The sequence below is a fragment of the Ovis canadensis genome, chromosome 18 (genome assembly GCF_042477335.2).
Source record: "Ovis canadensis isolate MfBH-ARS-UI-01 breed Bighorn chromosome 18, ARS-UI_OviCan_v2, whole genome shotgun sequence".
In the NCBI taxonomy this organism is placed as follows: Eukaryota; Metazoa; Chordata; class Mammalia; order Artiodactyla; family Bovidae; genus Ovis; species Ovis canadensis.
Genome location: NC_091262.1, coordinates 47361441 through 47382785, shown reverse-complemented (window position 1 = coordinate 47382785; position 21345 = coordinate 47361441). Strand labels below are relative to the sequence as shown.

The 21345-nt window shown below is 59.1% G+C and overlaps 1 protein-coding gene across 1 annotated transcript; it reads left to right on the top strand.

The window, feature by feature from the left end:
• The first annotated feature begins 1151 nt into the window (after positions 1 to 1151).
• On the top strand, positions 1152 to 21314 carry CSK (C-terminal Src kinase). The gene is made up of 13 exons (XM_069560189.1): positions 1152 to 2729; positions 16460 to 16539; positions 16848 to 16961; positions 17066 to 17178; positions 17491 to 17710; positions 18471 to 18564; positions 18773 to 18838; positions 18918 to 19017; positions 19115 to 19205; positions 19649 to 19722; positions 19811 to 20006; positions 20113 to 20199; positions 20450 to 21314. Exons 2-13 carry the CDS (start codon positions 16525 to 16527, stop codon positions 20630 to 20632), a joined length of 1353 nt encoding a protein of 450 aa, XP_069416290.1. The 5' UTR covers positions 1152 to 2729; positions 16460 to 16524; the 3' UTR covers positions 20633 to 21314.
• Positions 21315 to 21345: the final 31 nt, after the last annotated feature.

Genomic DNA, 21345 nt, shown 5'->3' with positions numbered 1-21345 from the left:
GGGGAGGGGAGATGTCAGGGTGACCCTTCTCAAACCTTTTGCAGAGCTGCTGAAGTGCTTTCCTTTAGGCTGAGGGGTGGCTCCATCCAGTCCCACTTTATCATTCCGTCTTGACCTCAGAGGAAAGAAAGGGAAACCAACCAAACTGAGTGCCCTCCCCACCTCCCCCACCCCAAGGCCTTTATCTTGCTGAATCTGCACCATCTCTCTCTCTCTCTTTTTTTTTTTTCTCACCAACTCTTGCAAGAGAGGTGCATTTTGAACTTGATCTTATGGAGGAGGAAACTGAGCTCAGAGACATTAAGTAACTAGACCAAGGTCACACAACTAGGAAGTGGTTCAGCTGAGATTTAACTTTACTGTGAGAACCCCAAATCCATGCTTTTTTCCTATTACACCACAGCTGTGTCTAAGACTTACTGGACATCTCCTCAAAGGGCAGTGGTGTGACTACATTTACTTCCCTCCTTGCAGGGCTGGCTTCTTACTGGAAATTGGCCCAGGGGTGCATTCGGTCAGAGGGCCATCCTGTAGTTTGTCCGGGGAGGCACACCCAGCTCAGCCCTTTGCAATGTACAACCACACTGTCTTCTCAGCTGGCTCTCCCACAAGACCCTTGACTGTCCTTCTCACTCCTGAATCCCTCACTTCTCTTGAATTTCACCTCCTGTACACCTCCTTTCCCCATCACAGAATGGCCTTCTCCTGCGCCCATCCAACCCTGAACCTCCCTTCAGGACCCAGTCCCTAGGAAGTGCCCTGCCTCCCACCTACACTGGAGTCTCTGGTCTCTCCTCCATCCTCACCGCGCCCCCTCACCCCCAACTCTACACTCCCCCCTCACACACACACACACGCTCATTGTCTGCTCCTGAGCTCAGAGCCCATCACACTGTCCTTCATTAACAATAATATATAGGAAGAAATGATACCTAGCTAAGGGCTGACTAAGTGCCTGCCACTGCACACTAAGCACTTTAGACATATTAACTCATTTCCTCCCCCATGGAACCTTAAGAAGTTGGTGCTATTACTTTCCCCATTTGGTAAACTAGAGCACAGAGAGGTTAAGTAACTTTCCCGGGGTCACATAGTCACTGACAACTTCCTCATTGCCTCCAGGCTGAAAACAAAGTCCAAGAAAGTCCCATAAGGCCTTTTGGATTTCTCTGTGCTCTGTGGCTTGAGGGGACCCCATCTCCCACGACTTTACAGGACCTACCCTGCAAACTTGCAGCCATACTGAGCCATTTACAGTTCCCAGAGCCGTCAGGAGGCTTCCCTGGTGACTCAGACAGTAAAGGATCTGCCTGCAATGCAGGAGACCGGGGTTCCATCCCTGGGTTGGGAAGATGCCCTGGAGGAGGGCACGGCAACCCCTCTCCTGCATTCTTGCCTGGAGAATCCCCAAGGACAGAGGAGTCTGGTGGGCTACAGTCCACAGATCGCAAAGAGTCGACAAGACTGAGCCCAGCACAGAGGGGTCAAGCGCTTCCACCTCCCCCGACCTTTGCCCATGCTTATTCCTTCTGCCTAAAGTCCCAGCTCTATCAAGTCTCCCCTTTGGCCCTCCCCTCTTTTCTGCTTCCTGTGGACCTTGTACACCCCTTCTTCACTTCTGTCAACTCTTTCCTAGCGCTTGACTGTTGGCCTGTCGGTGCTGGGAACTCCTTGACAGCCACCAAGCGGCCCGGCGGGTAGACTCCAGAACAGGGCCTGTCACACTGGCAGCGCCAGGAAATCCTTGCGAACGGATGAATGCTCCTGCGGGTGAGGGTCCTTGTGCACAAACAGATCCGAGCAGAGGGCCCGAGGCCTGGCCTCCGTCGCTTGTACATCGGGGAAGGCTTGGAGGCTGCTCCAAGGCGGGCTGGCCGGACCTCCCTGAGGGACCTTCGGGAGCCTCCAACGCGGGCGGGCAGGCGGGGGCAGGGCGCGCGCGCGGACACACCCCCCGCAGTGTCCCCGGCGCCCGGCAGGGGGCGCTGCTCCGTCGGCCCACGCCCCGCCGCGCGCCGGGCCGGCTCCCTCGCGCAGGCGCGGTGCCGCGGGCGGAGGATCCGGGCCGCGCTTCCTCTCGCCAGGCCTGCGAGCTTCCTCCCAGCGGAGCCCAGGGCGAGCCGAGCTTGGCCGCTGCTGCCGCCGCCGCCGCCGCCGCCGCCGCGACCGCCGCCGCCCTCCCGCTCTCGCCCCAGCCCGCACCCCGCGCGGAGGTCTTGCTGGGGTGGGGTCCGAGCGGGGCGGTCTCCCGGCCGCGCCGCCGTCGGGGCCACCACCCCCCCCCCCGGCCAGCGGTCCCTCCCGCCCCAGCCAGCCTGTGGCCGCCGGAGCCTCCGGGGCGTGGAACGCGGGGACCTTCTGCGGCGCCCCGAACCAGCGTCCGGGGCCGCCCCGGGCAGCCGGCGCGACGTCCCCGCATCGAGCCTCGGTGGCGGCGTTCGGAAGCGGAACTCTGCCGGGGCCGCGCCGGCTACATTGTTTCCTCCCCCCCGACTCCCTCCCGCCCCCTCTCCCCCGCCTTTCTTCCCTCCCCGACCCGGGCCGCACGGCCATCCCCCTGCCTCTGTCTGGCCGTCCCTCCTCCCCCTCCTCTCGCACCCAGACCTCTTTGTACCTCACCACCCGGGGACCCCTGCGCCCCTCCCCTCCCCCCTGGCCGCATGGACCGTCCGGCAGGCCGCTGATGCTACCCTCAGCGAGGTTGCCCGGACCGCAGTGCCCCGAGAGAGGTGAGTGCCTGGCGGGCCGGGAGAGGAGGTGGGCGTCCGGGTGCTTCCCGGAGGGAGGCGGGCGGAGGTCGCTCGTCCCGCTTCTCTTGCAGCTGCCGTAGCGTCCACACCCATCCCCCACCTCCCTTACCCGCCCCCCCTCCTTCCCGGGTTCGAAATCTCCCGGGAGTCACTGTCAGCCGGACTGGGAGGGGAGCGCACTAGGGAGGTACTGCCTTTCCAGCCCCACAGACTTGTCTCAGGCCACCCCGAGTCTGTCTTCCCCCTCACCCGCTTCGTGGTTGCTGGCTGGAGGCTGGAGGGAGGGGGTCAGTATGGACCAGGGCCCTTGGAGAATGGGCGGTTTGCCGTTCCCTGACCCCGGGCCTCCCTGCAGGTTCCTTGGCCTGCCTGGTTCTGACCCCTCCCTCATTCACCCCGCGGAGGCCCTGCCGTCTCCAGGAAGCCCAGGGCCCAGCCACCTTCCTTGAGCCTGCCAGAGGTTGAGCCTGTCACCCTGAGCCTCCCAGAAAACCAGGCCTAAGCCAAGGGACCTCTGACCCTAGGGTGGGGAAACTGGGCAGGGCCTGTGTCGTGGGTGGAGGTGACACTGGGCATTATTAGGACCATGCCCCCACCTGCTGGCAGCCTTGTCAGCCCATTCTCCCAGGCTCCTCAGGGCCCAGGCCAGGTGTCAGGAAGGGGCGTGTCCAGCCATCAGATTCCTGAAGCTTAACTAGGGGTTCCTCTCCCCTCCCTTTCTGTAGGCCAGAGGACTGAGGCTTAAAGGGGGAAGTTGCTGTCCCGGGCCTCTGGCAGAGTTAGGTTGTCTGTCCTCTCATTCCCCCGACTCTGCAGGGCTGGACTGCTATGGGCAGGGGAAAACGATACAGGTACCTTTATCCACGAGGGACATAAGCCCCCCCCAGCCTGGCCCATGGGACCTTGTGGGGTGAGCACGTGCTCCCCTACAGAGGGCTGGAGAGAAGGGAGAGAGCTTCCGGCCCCAGCGCTGCCTCCATCTGGGCTCAGCAGCATCGGCCCTACCTATGGGGTTTCCCCCTGGTGTCTGAGGCTGGGTCCCACTCATGGGATGTGGCGAGTGCGTGGGGGCACCCCTGGGGCGTACCCCTGCTTCTGAGCTCAAGCAGTCCAGTGGGCTCTCCTGACTCAGCCCTCCTGTACACCTTTGGCTCAGCTAGTAACTGGGATCTGGAGAGGAAGACAAAAGCCCTGTAGGGACCATGCTACCGCCTTGGCATCGGAGCATTGTCAGAGTGGGGACACCCAGATGGTCTCTTCCAAGCTCCCCACACCCTAATGGTCCCAGTGTCTTTCTTGGGGCCCCAGCAGGAACAGGGCGAAGGTGGCAGGAGGGAGACTGGGAGTGTGGCAGGATCCTGCTCCTAGAGGTGTGGGGGTCCCCTGGAGGATACAGGGCCGTGTCTGGGGCCCCAAGGGCCACTGGCAGGTTTGTTCCACTCAGGCCTCTGCCCTTGATTGTTGTTGTTTCCGGTTGCCCTGACAGGCGCAGTGGACGGTTCACAAATATGGTGGGTCTGTGAGGCTCTCCCCTCACCCAGCCCTAACTTCCTTTCCAACCCGAAGGCCTAGGGCTGAAAGCTGACCTGGTTGGATGCCTGTGAGCTGTCAGGTGGGGCCCAGGGTCCCGAGGCCCTCGTAGAAAGGGTCTGGCTTCAGGAAGCATGCGTGTAGGGATTCACTTTTTCTCTGGCGAGCTTGGTGTCTTCCTCCCTGCTCTTCTGTCTGCGTCAGACCTGGGACTGAGAAGGACCAAGAGAGGGTCTCCAGCATCACTGCAGAGGGTACCAGGCTCCTAGGGGTTGAACCATCCTGGAACAGACCAGAGTTCAGGCAGAGACAGAGGCCCAGGGCCCACAGTGTGACCTGGCTGCCCCCTGATCGGCCAAGACTGCTGAGGTCCACTACTTGGCTCCATCTTTGGGGGCTTTGAAGCCTTGGCTTCAAAGAAATAACCCAAAGGTGTTTGATCTGCAAAAGAGAAGGTAGGGAAGGACCCTCGTGTGTCTCAGGGGCTGTCCCAAATCAGAAAGGCCATCCCTTGATGTCCCAGACACCAGGACCAGAGCTAGGGGACAGGCAGGTCCCCAGAACGTAAAGCCTGAGTTCCTTACGAGAAAACTAAGTATGTAGGTATGTAGTGTTAGGGTGCTTAATTTAGAAAGTAACAAAACAGCACTACAGACCATTTAGAAAACGAAAAACTCACCCACTGTTTCTTCCCCAGTGCAGAGGCTGTTAGTATCTTGGAGTTCCCAGCCAGTCTTTCCCCGATCTTTTTTCCTTCGTCGCTGTTGTCATTTGGGAGTACGTGCCTTCACACCTTTTTTCATTTAATACTGTATCTGGGCATTTTCTCATGTTGCTGCACAGTCTGTAACTTTGCCTCTAAAAAGCTACAGAATATTCCGGACAGCTCTGCCATAGCGGCAATACTCCAGCCCTCTCCCCAGGCTTGTGCACTGTTGTTGCCCGTCTGTGATTGTTGTCGCTGTTGTAACTGTTGTTACTACAGGCCCCCAGAGCAGCCGAGGGTATTGGAGAGAGTAGGCAACGTGGCACCCAGCCAACAAGTGACTCTAGGCCCGGCTGTGCCGTTGAGGCCAGGGTAGAGGGATCTTGGGCAGGTCATCCTTTGAGCCAGGGTTCCTTTATATACACAACAGCAGTCCCTACTTCAGAGAGGAGTGTGCGGACGCTGAACTAACTAACCCAGGTACTGGAAGGTGCCTGGCACAGCCCCTGGCATCCACTAGATGCTCAGTAAGAAGGGTGGGCGTTGTTGAGAGAGTGCCCACAGCCGGCTGCCTCGACATGTGCAGAAGACGCCAGGGCCAGGGTTGGCTGTGGCTCACCTAACCGAGGGTGGTCTCTGCCCGGGGAGCCCTTCTGAAACCCTGTGTTCAGAGACTGCTCTGGCCAGTGTCCTGTCGCCCCTCTCTGCCTCCCGCCCGCCCCATCACCATGTGGAAGATGGGCTACGGGTTGGTTTCTGGGGCCTGGCCCTACCCCTTCTCCTTCTGTTCTTCTAGCATCAGAGCTGAATGAATGAGGCCTCTTCTCCAAGAGCCTGGTTGCCTCCTGTCCCTCAGCTTCAGCTACTTCCTAGGCCAGCCCCACGTTTCCCTTGTAGAGACAGGGACCTACTCCCTGGGAAAACTGAGTACTGGGCAAGGAACTCCAGGCATCCTGAGCCTCAAGCCAGGGACAGCCATGCCGGCCGCATCCTCCCACCGAGCAGCTGAAGGAGGGAAGAAAGCAGGGCCAGGGCCCACAGACTCCAGAGCCTCCCAGCTGGGAGCTGAAGGGAACATAGATGGTCCACAGATCACTGGGAAATCTCGGGTGTTGGCAGCCCTCTCTCTGGCAGGTGCTGCCCGGGTCTAACCTGAGTGTGTACTGCTGTGACATCACTTGCTTCCTCTTATTCTGCTTCTGTGGAGGATGGGGGTGGGATGTGCCTTGCTAGTGCCACCCCAGGGACACTAGGAGGAAACCAGTCTGAGATCGGCACCCCGGGGCCTATGAGACCATAGTCCAGATGACCCCAGTATGGCTCAGAATTAACCTAGGCAGAGGGTCCTTCCTGAGGTGGCTCGTTCAATGCAGAGGGCTCCCCGGCGCCTGACCTCAGGCTCCAGCCACCAGACTTTAGCCTTTGGAGTGTCTGCCTCCTGCCTGGTCTTAGCGCAGGGGAAGTGGGCATTACAACTGCCCTCCTGTCCCACAGCCCGGGCTGGGATGAGGTCACAGGGTGCGGTCCTCTCCACGATCCTGGCCTGGCTGGGGTGAGCACCGCGGGTGTTTCTCAGCGCCCCCCTTTCTTGGTTGGGGACAGGATGGGTGGAGGAGCAGGCCACCCCTCCATCCCAGGCAAGGAGCACGCCTCCCCTCCTCCTCTCCTTTGGGTCCCTTCATCCAAGGGCTGGAAATAGAATCCGCTAAGTAATGATTAAAGTCAAATTCAGACCTAAAAATAAAGAGCTGGTGAGGAAGAGCTAGTGTGCTCCCTGTGTGGCTTAGGGGAGAAGCAAGCAGGGCAAGGCTGGCTGCAGAGGGCCAAGCCCTGCTTCCCAGGAGAGGCCAGAGCCCGCTGTGGGACCAGGAGTACTCCAGTAATTGGGGGAGGGCCCCTGGCTTCAGGCATACTGCAGCCCATACCAGTTAGGCCCATAGTGGCAGAACCAGGCAGAGAAATCCCATTTTTCCCATTGGCAAACTGAGGCCCAGGAGGACCAAGTGGTTTGTCCAGTGACTGTCCAGGAGCTCCCCTTGGCAGGCCCCGGGGAGCTGGGGCCCCCCCGTGCAGCCCAGCTCACCCTTCTGCCTGCTCAGTTTCTCTTCCTGGTTTTGAGATCCTGTGATGAACGTGGCTTCTCATCACACACCAGCTCTGAACGCCTCGGTGGGGCTGGGCCTCCAACCGCAGCTTCCCTCCGCCTCCCCCTCCCCTTCCGTGCCCTGGGCCTCCAGACACAAAAGAGAGGCTGCCTGGCGCACCCCCTACCCCCTGTCGGTCTGCTCTCCACATGATTGGAAGCTGTGCGGGTGGGTGAAGACCTGGGTGCCACCTGACACCTGCACCCCCTGGCTGCTGCTTCTCAGCCCAACCTCTGCTCCTCACCCAGGCCCGGATATCTGCGGGCCCCGGGCCATGCTGGCCACGCCACAGGGAGACTGGAGGGGAGAGGGAACCCTCAGAGCCCCCTGCCGACCAGTAGAGGAGGCCAGACTCAGAGAGGAGTCAACTGGGGGAGGCCTGTGGTTCCAACTTCCTGGCAGGGCTGGTGGGAGCTCAGAAGCTGGGGATCTGCGTAGGCTGGAGCAGCCAGGAGGACTTCCTGGAGGGGCAGGGCCATGAAAATCAAGAAGCATTTGAGAAAGAGGTGGGTGGGGGCAGAGGTCATTGGCCGGAGCCCTTACTCTCTGGGGCTGCTGATTTCTGTAGCTGCTGTTGTGGCCCTGGACAAACTCTTGGCCTGTCTCTGCAAGGCAGGGTATGGCACAGATGTAACCAGAGCAGGAGGGCCGGCCGGTCTCCCCTCAGCTGCCCTCCCTCACCTGTCTGTCCAGGACGTCATCGATCCTGCCCAAGGAGAGGGTGGAGGGTTGGCTGACCAAGTTCAGACAAGCCTGAGCTCAAACCCTCACTCTCCCCCTTGGAAGCTGGGTGATGGTTCTCAGCTGGGCGCCTCCTCTGTCAAACAGATAACAGTAAAACCTCACGGGGGTTTTTTGAGGGTGAAGTAACTAAGGCAGGCTTGGGTCAGTAGGCTCTCGCTCCTGTGCTCACAGTCCGTCCCGTGGGGGAGGGCGTTGGTAACCCTTCTCTCTCCGCTGGGTAGCATGGTTGTGTGTTCTCTGAGACAGGGAGTCCAGAGACGGGAATCGGGGGGTCAGAGTTCTAGACCTCTCACCGGCCGCTAGGCCACAGTCTCCCACCTGTAAGGTGACCAGGGGCCTTTGGGGTAAGGGACAAGGACAGTCTGGTTTTCAAGGGTTCGTTGGAGACCAGTGCTGAGAGGCCATATGTAAATGTAGGCAAATGAAGGTGCAAAGACCACAGGCTGTGCCGAGGGGTGTGGCGGAACTGAGGCCTGGGTTTGGGCCCTGGGGAGCCCTGGAGTCCCCCCTGCCCAGTGCATGTAGGTAATTAGGCTCCTGAGCGGTAATTAGAAACCTTTCTGGGCCAGGAGTGACAGCCTCCAGCCACAGCAGTGCCTGGGGGAGGAGGCACCCCATGAGGCTCCTCTCCTCCAGCCCCCGCCTCTCCCAAACCGCTAGACGGGATTTCCGGTCCCACTGAGCCACTGGGGGGCAGGAAAAAAGCCTGTGAGTTGCTGCAGTTTGGTTTTTAACATTTTTCAGCCATTCGTCTCGCCCCTCCCCTTAGGACCGGGGGTGCTGAAGGCTGAGGGAGCCCTGGGGTGGGGGGTGGACAGCACACACCGGAGACAAAGTGAGTGGGACCCTCCTTCCAGTCCTCTCCTGACCCCTAGGGAGGTTCAGCCCTCTCCAGGGGTCTTGTGCCCAGCTCTGCTGCTGCCCAGCCCTGAGACATTTTGTGTAGTGGCTATGCTGAAGGCTCTGCGACCACCCGGCCAGCTTAGTGGGAACCAGCCCCCACCCCCGCCCTGGTGTGTGGCCAGAGACATCACAATGCCGTCAGCCTGGGTGCCCCTTGCAAAACCAGAGGCGGGGCTGATTGTACAGCTGCCAAACCAGCCCAGCTGCTGGCGTGCCCCGCCCTTCTTAGGTGCACTGTCCTTTGCTGGTGGGGGGGGGGGGCGCCCAATGAGAAACAGTGCTGCTTGCATCTGCCCCGCACCTGTCAGCAGCTTCCAGACTGCCTGGGTTCAGAGCCCCTGTAGACCCCACCCCACGCTTCTTCATTCTCAGCTAAGCCTCTGTGCACCATGGTGTGAAATCCGAATCTTGGCCTGATCGAGCACAGCGGCTTCCACCTGAGATCCTCCCAGTTTCTGCTTCCCCCTACCCCTTCCCCAGTGGCCCCGACCCCTGTCTCTCCTGCCCGCTGAGGCGTCAAGCACACCTGGCCGCCACTGACCGACCACCTGGCAGCCAGCCAGGAGAGCAGCAGCAGGGCTAGGCACCAGGGAGAGGAGCCGCGTAGCACCTTGGGGTCCCAAGGGCAGGACCCTCCTGGGCCCTTCCGCCTCCTGTCCATACTGTCCCACCACACGGGCTGGGCACACAGGGAGGCTCTTGAAACGATGGCTCAAAGAACAAGAGGGCAAGGGGGACCGGCTTATTGCCTCCAGCGGGCTGCCCCTGCCCTGCAGCGGCTCCAGCCGGGTCCTATGGCTGGACCAGAGTCTCCGGGGACCGTGGCCCCCGAGTCCCCCCCAGGTCTCCTGTGCACTTCCCTTTTCAGTGGGTATTTTTAGCTGGGTGTAAACAGTTACTGAAGGCTCCCACGCCCCACTAGGCAGTGGAGTTTTGGTGAGGAGGCAGGGCAGGAGCCCCTTGACCTACTTTGGCCCTCAGCACGTGCTTGGCTCTGGGGTCTACGGCTGCCCCAAAGCAGGAAGAGGGCAGTTTCTGGGCTTCCCCCCTCCCTGCCAGCCTGGGCTCCCAAGAAAGCCTGCCTGAGGCTGTGGCCACTGACCTCAGCACTTGGGCACAGTGCCCAGCCTGTTCCCAGGACCCCAGCACAAGGACTGCTGGGAGCAGGGTTTGGGGCAGGAAGTCGGAGTGAAAGCCCCCTGTCCCCCAGCTCTGTGGGGTGGGGTGGCAGCCGCTGGCCCTTTGGGGTTAAGTATAGTCCTGTCGGTTATGGGGCCGCAGTGTGGAGCAGCCAGCCTGGCTCCCCCCTGTTGTCTGTCGGCTCAGTCATTCATTCAGCACTCACTCGCTGCCCAGCACTCTGGGCCTGGCTCCTGCTAGGACGTGAGTCAGCCCGGCTTTACTCCTGCAGGGCTCCCAGGCCAGGGTCGGGGAGGTTCTCACTGGACCATGAGACGTGAGAGGCTCTGGAGGCCTGGAGCAGCCAGCCACCACAGCCAGGTGACAAGGGAAGACTCCTGGCACGAGTCAGTTTCAAAAAGTTATTTATTTTCTTACTAATCGTAATTTTTGCTTTTTTTCCTGTTTTTTAATTCACTAAGTCATGTCTGACTCTTTTTCGACCCCGTGGACTGTAGTCCACCAGGCTCCTTTGTTCATGGGATTTAGATTCTCCAGGCAAGAATACTGGAGTGGATTGCCATTTCCTCCCCCAGGGGATCTTCCCGACCCAGGGGTTGGACCATATCTCTTGTGTTTCCTGCACTGGCAGGTGGATTCTGTACCACTGAGCCACCTGGGAAACTCAGTCGTAATTTTTAGGGGGCAGGTAATAGATACATGTATGGATGTGAGAGTTGGTCTGTGAAGAAAGCTGAGCGCTGAAGAATTGATGCTTTTGAACTGTGGTGTTGAAGACTCTTGAGAATCCCTTGGACTGCAAGGAGATCCAACCAGTCCATTCTAAAGGAAATCAGTCCTGGGTGTTCATTGGAAGGACTGATATTAAAGCTGAAACTCCAGTACTCTGGCCATCTCATTCGAAGAGTTGACTCATTGGAAAAGACTCTGATGCTGGGAGGGACTCGGGGCAGGAGGAGAAGGGAACGACAGAGGATGAGATGGCTGGATGGCATCACCGACTCGATGGACATGAGTTTGAGTGAACTCCAGGAGTTTGTGATGGACAGGGAGGCCTGGCGTGCTGCAATTCATGGGGTCGCAAAGAGTCGGACACGACTGAGCGACTGAACTGAACTGAATAGATACATGGGCTTCTCTTGTGGCTCAGCTGGTAAAGAATTCACCTGCAGTGCGAGAGACCTGGGTTGGATCCCTGGGTTGGGAAAATCCCTTGGAGAAGGGAAAGGCTACCCACTCCAGTATTCTGGCCTGGAGAATTCCGTGGGCTGTATAGTCCATGGGGTCGCAGGGATTTTCACTCACTCAATAGATAAATGTTGTTAAGAAAACAAATTTTCTTAACAAAGGACAGCAGATATACAATGAAAAAGAAGTTCCCCTGAACTTGATCCTCACTCCTCCTTCCCCCTCCCAGAGATAGATAACCTCTGTTATCAGCTTCTTTTGTCTTATATCTCTGCATTTCTGAGGTCAGGGATGAATGGTATGTCCTCTGGAAAAACAAGGATTGTAATATACCATGCATGATGTCCTGCACCTTGCTTTTTTGTTTTTTCTTCTCGGTCTTTGAGTTTTTCAGACCTACCAAAAAGCTGAAATAATAGCATAATAAATACCCATATGTGGGCTCCCCTGGTGGCTCAGATGGAAAAAGAATCTGCCTGCAGTGCAGGAGACCCGGGTTCAGTCCCTGGGTAGGGAAGATCCCCCGGAGGGCGTGGCAACACACTCCAGTTTTCTTGCCTGGAGAATCCCATGGACAAAGGAGCCTGGCAGGCTACAGTCCATGGGGTCGCAGAGAATCAGACACAACTGAAGCGATTTAGCACACACGCTCAAATACCCATAGATACTTTGCCCAGATGCGCCGGTCTTTAACAGCTTGCCACGCTTGCTTTACCTCTTCTTCTGTGTACTAGACATATGTATATACTTTGTTTTTTTGCCAATTTGAGTGTGAGTTTGCAGGCATCATACCTTCCTCTCAAGTATTTTAGCACAGATCTATTATATAATCACAGTACCATGATCACAGTTAAGAAAATTAACATTAATTCCATCATATTATCTAACGTTTTCATTTTTCGAGGTTGTCCCCAAGTGACCTTTATAGCTATTTTTTCCCTCTGATCCAGAATCTGATTCAGAATCACTCATTGAGTCTTGCTGTCGTGTGTCTTTTCTTTCTTTTTCAGCTTTATTGAGATATAACTGCTGTTTAGTGTTATGTGAATTTAAGTAGTGTGCAGTGTGAAGATTTGATACAGATGTACATTGTGATACGATTACCACAGTAAGGTTGCCTAACACATCCCTCACCTCCCATAATTACCATTTTGTTGTTGTGTCCTGTTTCTTTAGTGTCCTGCTTAATCCAGAACATTCCGCAGCCTGTGCTTGTTTGTTTTGTCTTTAATGACCTTGACTCAAGTCGGGCCGGATATTTGGGCTCCCTGATTGGAGTCAGGTTAGGCTGCTCTGTGGCCTGTCGCACAGGATGCCGTGCCCTCCTCGGGGCGGGAGGCGCTCTTTCTGCGCCTCTCCTCGGTGCTGCTGCTCCGTCTGATCACCTGGTGAACGAGGCATGGGCCGCATCGCGCTGCGGTGGAAGCGCTACTTCCTCTCTCCGGTTAATCTGGAGCGTGGTCCTCAGATGCCACGTCTCTGTGCTGCACCCCTCGCAACATGCGCCTCATGACCTGAGCGGGTCATTTGCCGTTTCTACTTCCTCTGTCGTGGGGAGGTTTCTGTTTCAACACCTTGAGATCCGTCTGGGCCCCATCTCAGCTGGCCTTTTTCCCTTTTGGGGATATCTGGTCATTTATTTACTTGGTTCTTTATTAATGGACATAAAATTTGTCTCCCAGCCTCTTGCCACACCAAACAGTGCTGCAGGGATTCTTCTGCTACATTTTTTTAGGCACCTGTGTAACCCCAGAGGTTGAGTGGAAGTTCCTTGGGTAGAGAATGGGGAGGGGCGGAGAGGGAATGGCAAGGCAGGGAGGCAGAGTCCTAGGAGCTGCAGGTGATAAAGGGATCTGGCTCACGTGCTGCAGAGCCAGTGAGTCCCAGAAAGCTCAAGGGACTTCCCCAAGGTCACAGAGCAAGTTGGTGACAGAGCAGGAACCGGACTGAGAGCCCATGACTCCCGGGACACTGTTCCTGCACTTCTTCCACAAAGCTGCCTGAAACAAGGTTCAGATAACCCCGGCAGGGCCCCTCTGTGCCAGACCAAGGCTGGATCAGAGGCCACAGTTTGCAGTGGCCCCTCCCAGCCGCTGCCTCTTGGCCTCTGACCTGGAGGGGGATAACCCATCTGGACCCTCAGGGCCCTAAGGACGGGGTCCTCCTGGCCTCATGACTTCGCCAGGGAGGAGCCATCAGAGAGTATCTGCAGCTCCCTCCAGCAGGATTTCTGTGTGAAGAAAGCAGGCTTCAGAGCAGCCCTGGGAGCTGCAAGGTTGTCACCAATCCATTGTACAGATGGGAAAACTGAGTCCTGAAGCCATAGCCAGTAGAGCAAGGGGAAGGCTAGCTCATACCGCTCCTTTTCTGATTGTCCTCTTCAAACCCAGACCCTCGAGGAAGCCCCCCTGACCCCTCTGGGCTCGCCCGTCCCCCTGAGCACCGCTCGCTTCTCCCTGTTCCCTTGCACTCTCTTCCCTAGGCCAGGGTGGTCCCAGCCTGCCAGCAACCCTGTAGACATGTGCGGGCACATTAGGCAGAGGGCAGCAGGCGTGGGGGTAGGACCGCCTGCTGGCTCAGGCCTCTGACGGCTGTGTGAGGCAGGATGCTCACTGGAGGTGTAGCCTCGGGTAAGGCCACTTGCCTCTTGGCCTAGCTCGGCATCCTCACCTGTAAAATGGGAATAATAATAGCTTCTCTCTCAGTTGTTAGAGGATTTGATGAACCATAATGTGTCAAGGACAGCCTGGCACAGAGTAAGTGCTCAGCCAACATGGCCTATTATTATTTTTATTATCCTCAAGTCAGTGGGGAGGCGGCGGCAGCAGCTGCAGGCCGGGGAGAGAGTGTTTGCAAACTGACAGCTGAGAGGGTGACTAACAGCATCTCAGCCTCCGTGGAGGGAGGGGGAGATGTGGGGATGCAGAGTGCTGGCAAAGCCCCTATGCAGAAGGGCTTGCAGGTTGAGGACCCAGCCAACCACGGAGCGACCCTGATTCCAATTCCAGACCATCACCTCTAACTGGTGGTGTGCCTTAGGGCAAGTTGTTGCGACCTCCTGAGCCTCGGTTTCCATGTCTATGAAATGGGGGCAAGAGGAGCTCATGGCTCCCGCAGGTGGTTCTCGGGAGCCTAAAGTTGCTTCCTGTACTCATGGTGGCTCCGTCGTGTCAGAGTGTGTGGGTCCGGGGGGATCCGGTCTCCCTGCCCAGATGGCAGAGGCTGCCGCGCTGGCCTTGGGACAGGAAGCACGGTGTATTCCAGGAGGAAGGGAAGCCCTTGATCCCCAGGGGCAGGGGGTTGATGCCAGACACTTCCAAGTCTGGGGGCTCGTTCCACTCCCTCCATAGCCTGCTTGCTGGTGTCCCTGTCCCGCCTTCGGAATGTGAGATCCGAGGATCAGAAGGGTTGAGTTTCTTGCTCGTTGTGTACTCGTCAGAGCCCGGTCTGCCTGAGCCTTGCCCCAGGAGTGGCGCCTGGAAGCGGTGGTGGTGGTTCCCCCCGGCTCCTTCTGGTCACCCAGACCACACGCCCCCCTGCTCAGGTCCCAGGTCCCATGGCCCTCAGAAGCCAAGCTTGTCTCCTCACCTGGCATTAGAAGCCCCACATCCCTGCAGGGTCTATGCCCTGCAGGCCCAGTCCTCTCCATCCCCTGCAGCGGACAAGGTGCTCAGACCATAGGATCTGTTTCCCACCCTCCTTCACCATGGGCTTCCAGCGGGGGTGCCCCTGCCTTTCCAAGCCCTGCAACCCTCCAGGCTCAGCTCCAGTGCTCCCTCCTCCAGGAAGCCCACCTGAGCTCTGCAGTCCTCACTCCCTTCACACCCCTGCTGCTGCTGCTGCTAAGTTGCTTCAGTCGTGTCCGACTCTGTGCAACCCCAGAGACGGCAGCCCCTGGGCAGGCAGGCTCCCCCATCCCTGGGATTCTCCAGGCAAGAACACTGGAGTGAGTTGCCATTTCCTTCTCCAATGCATGAAAGTGAAAGTGAAGTTGCTCAGTCATGTCCGACTCTTAGTGACCCCATGGACTGCAGCCCACCAGGCTCCTCCGTCCATGGGATTCTCCAGGCAAGAGTACTGGAGTGGGCTGCCGTCGTCTTCTCCGTCACACCCCTAGGCAATTGCATTTAAATGTCTCCTTCCACTGCTCATGCATGTCAGCCAGGCCCCAGACTTTGTCCGTCACATGAATGAGCCTGGGAACAAGACACATGGAGGTGTTTCTCTTCTGACATACCATAGCATGGGAGAGCCACTGGCCCTGCCTAAGCCTCAGATTCCTCATCTGTCAGCAAAGAACAGTAGTCCCATCCCTCTGCTTCCTGAGACAGGTACACAGCGGCTCTGGGCTGTGTATGGGAAGATGATGGTTGTAGGAGTGCTGAGCTGGGGCCGCAGAGAGTGTGTGTGCAGGACGGGGCTGACTGCTGCTCTGGGGGCGTCAGGCTGAGGTCGTTTTCTCGGGGGAGTCCACCGTATTGAAGTCGACATGTACACCGGAAGGTACACCAGTCTCAGGGCACAGCTCGGTGAGTTGCCAGAGCTGAGCTTGCCCCCTTCCAGTCAGCTAGCCGCTGCCTCCGAGGTCTCCATCCTGCCCTGGGAATCCCCTGATTCCGAACCTGATTCAGATGGGGTCACGCGGCGTGTGTGCTTCCTGCCAGCGTCTTGGTCAGCAGACGCTTAGAGGCGCGTCAGTGCTGGTCCACAGTGGCGGCTGATCACGGTTGCTGCTATCCGGTGTTACACACAGCTGTTCTCTCACTCCCGGCGAGCATCTGGGCAGTCCCCATGTGCACTTTGTTCAGACCAGGCTCCCGGGCCTGTCTCGGCAACACCTGCCCTGCCATCTCCCGGGTGTGTGCCCGGAAGTGGGGTGGCCAGGCCATGGAGCTGGCTTACGTTTGATTTCAGAGATACTGCCTGGGCGAGTTTTTATAGGCGACAGAACTGAGAGGCCCACAGAGGACAAGTGACTTTCCCCAAATCCCAAGCACCTCAGTGACCTCAGCCGCCCTTGGTGATCACGCTCAGTGGCCCTCGCAGACCGCTTAGCTGATGTCCCGCCATGGGCTGGTAGGGCAGGTCTACTCACCCGCTGTGATTTGTGGGCTCGGTCGGTCATTCTGTGGGCTGTAAGGCCACAGTGGGCTCAGGGTTGGGGGTCCTCGGCCCTCCTTCCCTGCCCAGTGTCCCCAGCCTGCCAGGACTGGAAAGGGCAGCCCTTGCCCAAGACCCCAGCTCCAGAAGCCTCTGGCATCTGTTCACATTGCTGTGGGGAGGGAGCAGGATCTCAGTGACAGAGGCACCGTCTCTTCTCACAGCTTCCTCTCAGTCCCCCCTTCTCCCCACAGCTCTCATGGTACCAAGTGACAGGTCGGCCTTCCTGTGACACGGGGACGCCAGATCTTCTAGGAAGATGTCGGCAATTCAGGTACTACAGGGATGGGGGTCCCCACGCCACCATGGGGGAGCCGAGAGGGGAGAGAGTGAGAATGCAAGTCGACGCGCTCTCCTTCTCCCCAGCCCTGGCTCTTAGCAAAGTAGAACTCAGATGCAGGCACTCAAGATGGGAGCCCAGGGGGTGAGACTCAGCTGGCAGGCACCCAGCGCTCTCTGGAGGGGGGGCGCCTCACCCAGGCTTGTGGAGGCTAGGCGAGAGGCTGTGGCCTTGCAGGCGTGCAGGCAGGTGGGTGGGGGTTGCCCCGAGCTGCACCCGCCCACCTGTCGCCTGCCCTGCAGGCCGCCTGGCCATCCGGTACAGAATGTATTGCCAAGTACAACTTTCACGGCACTGCTGAGCAAGACCTTCCCTTCTGCAAAGGAGACGTGCTCACCATTGTGGCTGTCACCAAGGTAACCAGGGACCTCACACCCCCACCCATCACCTACCTCTGGGTTTTTGCTCCCCTGCAGGGGTGGGTGAGCCTGAGAAAGTGTCTGGGCTCCCCTCTCCCCAGGACCCCAACTGGTACAAAGCCAAGAACAAGGTGGGCCGTGAGGGCATCATCCCAGCCAACTATGTCCAGAAGCGGGAGGGTGTGAAGGCAGGCACCAAGCTCAGCCTCATGCCGTGAGTACCTCCAAGGAGCGATCAGGAGCTCCAGTCTGGGAGGGAGGAGGACGGGAGCCCTGAGTCCCCAGGAAGAGAGTCAGGAAAGCATGGAGGCAAAGCTGGGATGTCCGTGAGGGCCTCTCAAGACAAGAGGAAGGGCATGGGTGTGGACCTCAGAGGGGATGAAGGGCGGGAAGCAGAGGACGGGGGCCTCAGTGCCTGTCTGAGCCACAAACCCCGGGGAGGCACCAGCTAGGGGGAGGGCCTTTGGGAAGTGGAGCCCGGCACTGCCCTTGGGCTGCCACGACCCCAGGCCTGGCCTCCCTGCAGCTGGTTCCACGGCAAGATCACGCGGGAACAGGCAGAGCGGCTCCTGTGCCCACCAGAGACGGGCCTGTTCCTGGTGCGGGAGAGCACCAACTACCCTGGGGACTACACGCTGTGCGTGAGCTGTGACGGCAAGGTGGAGCACTACCGCATTATGTACCACGCCAGCAAGCTCAGCATCGATGAAGAGGTGTACTTTGAGAACCTCATGCAGCTGGTGGAGGTGAGCGGGGCCCCTGGGCCTGCTGGGTTCCAGCTGCAGCCCCACCGCCACTGGCAGGGTGACCTTGGGCAGGTCCTGCAGCCTCGGCGAGCCTGCCTTTCCCTGTTTCTCCATAGAGCCCCTGTTGTGTGCCAGGGTTGATCTCTGACCCCACAGTGCCTCCACACGGAGATGGCACCCCAGTATGTAGGCCAGGAAACAAAGGATCAGAGCAGTTAAGGGACCTGCTGCTGGTCACCCTGCTGTGAATTGGAGGTTCCAGAACTAGATCTGAGTCTTCTGATCCCAGAGCTAGCTTCCCTCCAGCCACTCAGAACTGTCTGCCCAATCATGTGTGTATAAGCATGGCCCCTCGAGCTCCACCTTGGTGGCCCCCGTGTCTGGCAGTTCCGAAGGCCGACTCTGCCCCAGGCAGCCTTCAGGTGCCTCCTGCACCCACCCTCAGCACTGTCCCTGCCGCTGGCCTGACTTGCGGCAGGGGTCCTCTGCACACCTGGCTAGAGGCTGAGTCAGGGCTGCTGGTGCGGCCGAGTGATAGCAACAGCCAGTGTCCGTCCAGCACCTGGTGTGTGGGGTGGCATGGGAGACAGGCTGTGTGTCTGGGCCTCCCTAACCCTGCTGGAAAATGGGGAGCCCTCCCTCCCCAAAGCAACTCTGGACTGGGTGGGACCGGCCTCTGCTGCCCTCTGGTGGTCAGATCAGAGCGGTGCACTGGTGGTGCCCAGGGGCCGGTTTTGAGGGGCTGCCCTGCGCCCTGCAGCACTACACCTCAGATGCAGACGGCCTCTGTACTCGCCTCATCAAGCCAAAGGTCATGGAGGGCACCGTGGCTGCCCAGGATGAGTTCTTCCGCAGTGAGTGCCACCCCCACCCCACCCCTCTCTTGCCCACCCGCCTCCTCCCCCACCCAGGCTTCCTGGCACGACCCCCATCCCAGAGGCTCTGGAGACCTCCAGGGAACACACATGTCATAGTCCAGTCTTCCTCTGCTGCAACCCCTGCTCTGACTCAACCCCCCTTCCCTGACCACCGCCTCCTGCCCCCCTGTCCCCTCCTACCCAGGCGGCTGGGCGCTGAGCATGAAGGACCTGAAGCTGCTGCAGACGATAGGGAAGGGGGAGTTTGGAGGTGAGCCAGGGAGGGTGGGCGCCTGGGGGGCGCTGGTGGCCATGGGGAGCCCAGGGACCGAGCCCCGCTGTCTCCCCAGACGTGATGCTGGGGGACTACCGAGGGAACAAAGTCGCTGTCAAATGCATCAAGAACGATGCCACTGCACAGGCCTTCCTGGCTGAAGCCTCCGTCATGACGTGAGCTGGGGCAGCGGGTGCGGGGGGGGGCGGGTCGCCCCGGAGCCGGGAGGTGATGGGGAGGCTTGGAGGCTCTGAGCACCCCATCCCGCTGCAGGCAGCTCCGGCATAGCAACCTGGTACAGCTTCTAGGCGTGATCGTAGAGGAGAAGGGCGGGCTGTACATCGTGACCGAGTACATGGCCAAGGTGTGTGCCTGCCCCAGGCCCCCCGCGTGCCCTGGGCCCATGCTCCCACAGCCCCTGCTCTCCAGCTGAGCTCTGAAGCCGCTGGGGCTTGGCTTTTGTCCTGGCTCACCGTTTATTCATTGGAGGTGACCAGTGGAATGGCCGTTCCTGGTGACCTTGGAAAAGTTGTGTCACCCACAGACCTCAGGTCCTCACCTGTGAAGGGAGGTAGTAACAGAGTTTTCCTCCGAGATTCATGAGAATTAAGAGAAAATGCATGAAAATTGCTGAGTGCAGTGTCCAACGTGTAGGATCTGATGTTCTTTCAGAAGTGATGTCCTGACCTTTCCCCTGCCCCTTCCCTCACCTCACACCTCCCGTGAGTGTCGCCGTTTACCCAGCCCCAAGCCCCCTGAGGTCTGGAGGGCATGTCTAACCTATGGGGCCTGTCTGTCCTGCCCCAGGGGAGTCTAGTGGACTACCTGCGGTCTCGGGGTCGGTCGGTGCTGGGCGGAGACTGTCTCCTCAAGTTCTCACTGTGAGTGAAGCACCCTGATTGGGGGTGGGGGGAGCTGCCCTGCCACGGGACCCCTGCCTGAGGACATGTGCGGGTGGCTCACCCCTAGAGACGTCTGTGAGGCCATGGAGTACCTGGAGGGCAACAACTTCGTGCACCGGGATCTGGCCGCCCGCAACGTGCTGGTGTCCGAGGACAACGTGGCCAAGGTCAGCGACTTCGGCCTCACCAAAGAGGCCTCCAGCACCCAGGACACGGGCAAGCTGCCGGTCAAGTGGACAGCCCCCGAGGCCCTGAGAGAGAAGGTGGGAGGGCTTCTCCTCTGGGCCTGAGCAGGGGTGGATGGGGTTGCTGGTCACCTCCACCCCCAGTTCCCAGGATCTGACACCGCCTCTCCCATCCACATGGCAGAAATTCTCCACCAAATCTGATGTGTGGAGTTTCGGGATCCTTCTCTGGGAAATCTACTCTTTCGGGCGAGTGCCTTATCCAAGAATTGTGAGTGTGGGCGCTGGGGCTGAGACAGGGGCTTGGAGAAAGGGGAGGGTGGCAGGGTGGGGGGCCTCACTGGGCCCTGCCTCCCACATCTGAGGCCTGGAAGCTGCATGCCTGCCCTGGGGTCCTCGCAGGCCACCCCCGGGACCTGGATCTGAGACAGAACTAGGGGTGTCATGGAGAGGAGTCCTAAGTAGGGGTCCCCTTGGGGTCAGGCCTCACACCGACTCACACCACCCCCTTCTCTGCGCAGCCCCTGAAGGACGTTGTCCCGCGGGTGGAGAAGGGCTACAAGATGGATGCCCCCGACGGCTGCCCGCCTGCAGTCTACGAGGTCATGAAGAACTGCTGGCACCTGGACGCCGCCATGCGGCCCTCCTTCCTGCAGCTCCGCGAGCAGCTCGAGCGCATCAAGACCCACGAGCTGCACCTGTGACTGTCGGCCTCGCCCGGGCCGAGGGCCTGCGGGGACTGAGCCAGAGAGACTGCGGACCTCGCGCCCCCGCTCACTGGGCCCAAACCCGAACTGAGCCCAGCAGGAGGCTGGTGGGCCTCTTTCCTGTCCCAGCCCGCGCCCCCTCTGGCCCCCGGAGACCCCGTCTAGGCCTGGCACCTTCTTTCATGGACCCACCTGTGGGGCTTTGGGAGCCCTGCCCTCGGGCCGGATGGGAGGAAGCTGAAGAGCGGGGGGTAGACTCCCTACCGTGGTCAAGCTCCCCCTGGCCTCCCATCTCTCGCCTTCTTAGAGTTTTATTCCTTTTCTTTTTTTGAGATTTTTTTTTTCCCGTGTGTTTATTTTTTATTATTTTTCAAGATAAGGAGAAAGAAAGTACCCAGCAAATGGGCATTTTACAAGAAGTACGAATCTTATTTTCCTGTCCTGCCCGTGAGGGTTGGGGAGGCCAGGCCCCTCTCCAGGGACCCACCGCCCCGGCCCTGCTCCCCACCCCGTGTCCCGTGTCCATGTTGCCTCGGTCGCCCCGTGTCTGCGCTTGACCATGTCGCACCGTTTGCATGCGCCCGAGGCAGACGTCTGTCGGGGGCTTGGAGTCCGTGTGCCGCTGCCGCCCACCCACCTGCCTTGTGAGACGGAATCGTAATAAACCACTCCATGAGGACCCCGCTGCCCGGTCTCGGCGCTTCATCCGC

Excerpts from the sequence above, each read along its gene's own strand:
- CSK (XM_069560189.1), top strand. Across the intron at positions 16,962-17,065 it reads CCATTGTGGCTGTCACCAAG|GACCCCAACTGGTACAAAGC; the intron begins GTAACCAGGGAC and ends CCCTCTCCCCAG. Across the intron at positions 17,711-18,470 it reads ACCTCATGCAGCTGGTGGAG|CACTACACCTCAGATGCAGA; the intron begins GTGAGCGGGGCC and ends TGCGCCCTGCAG.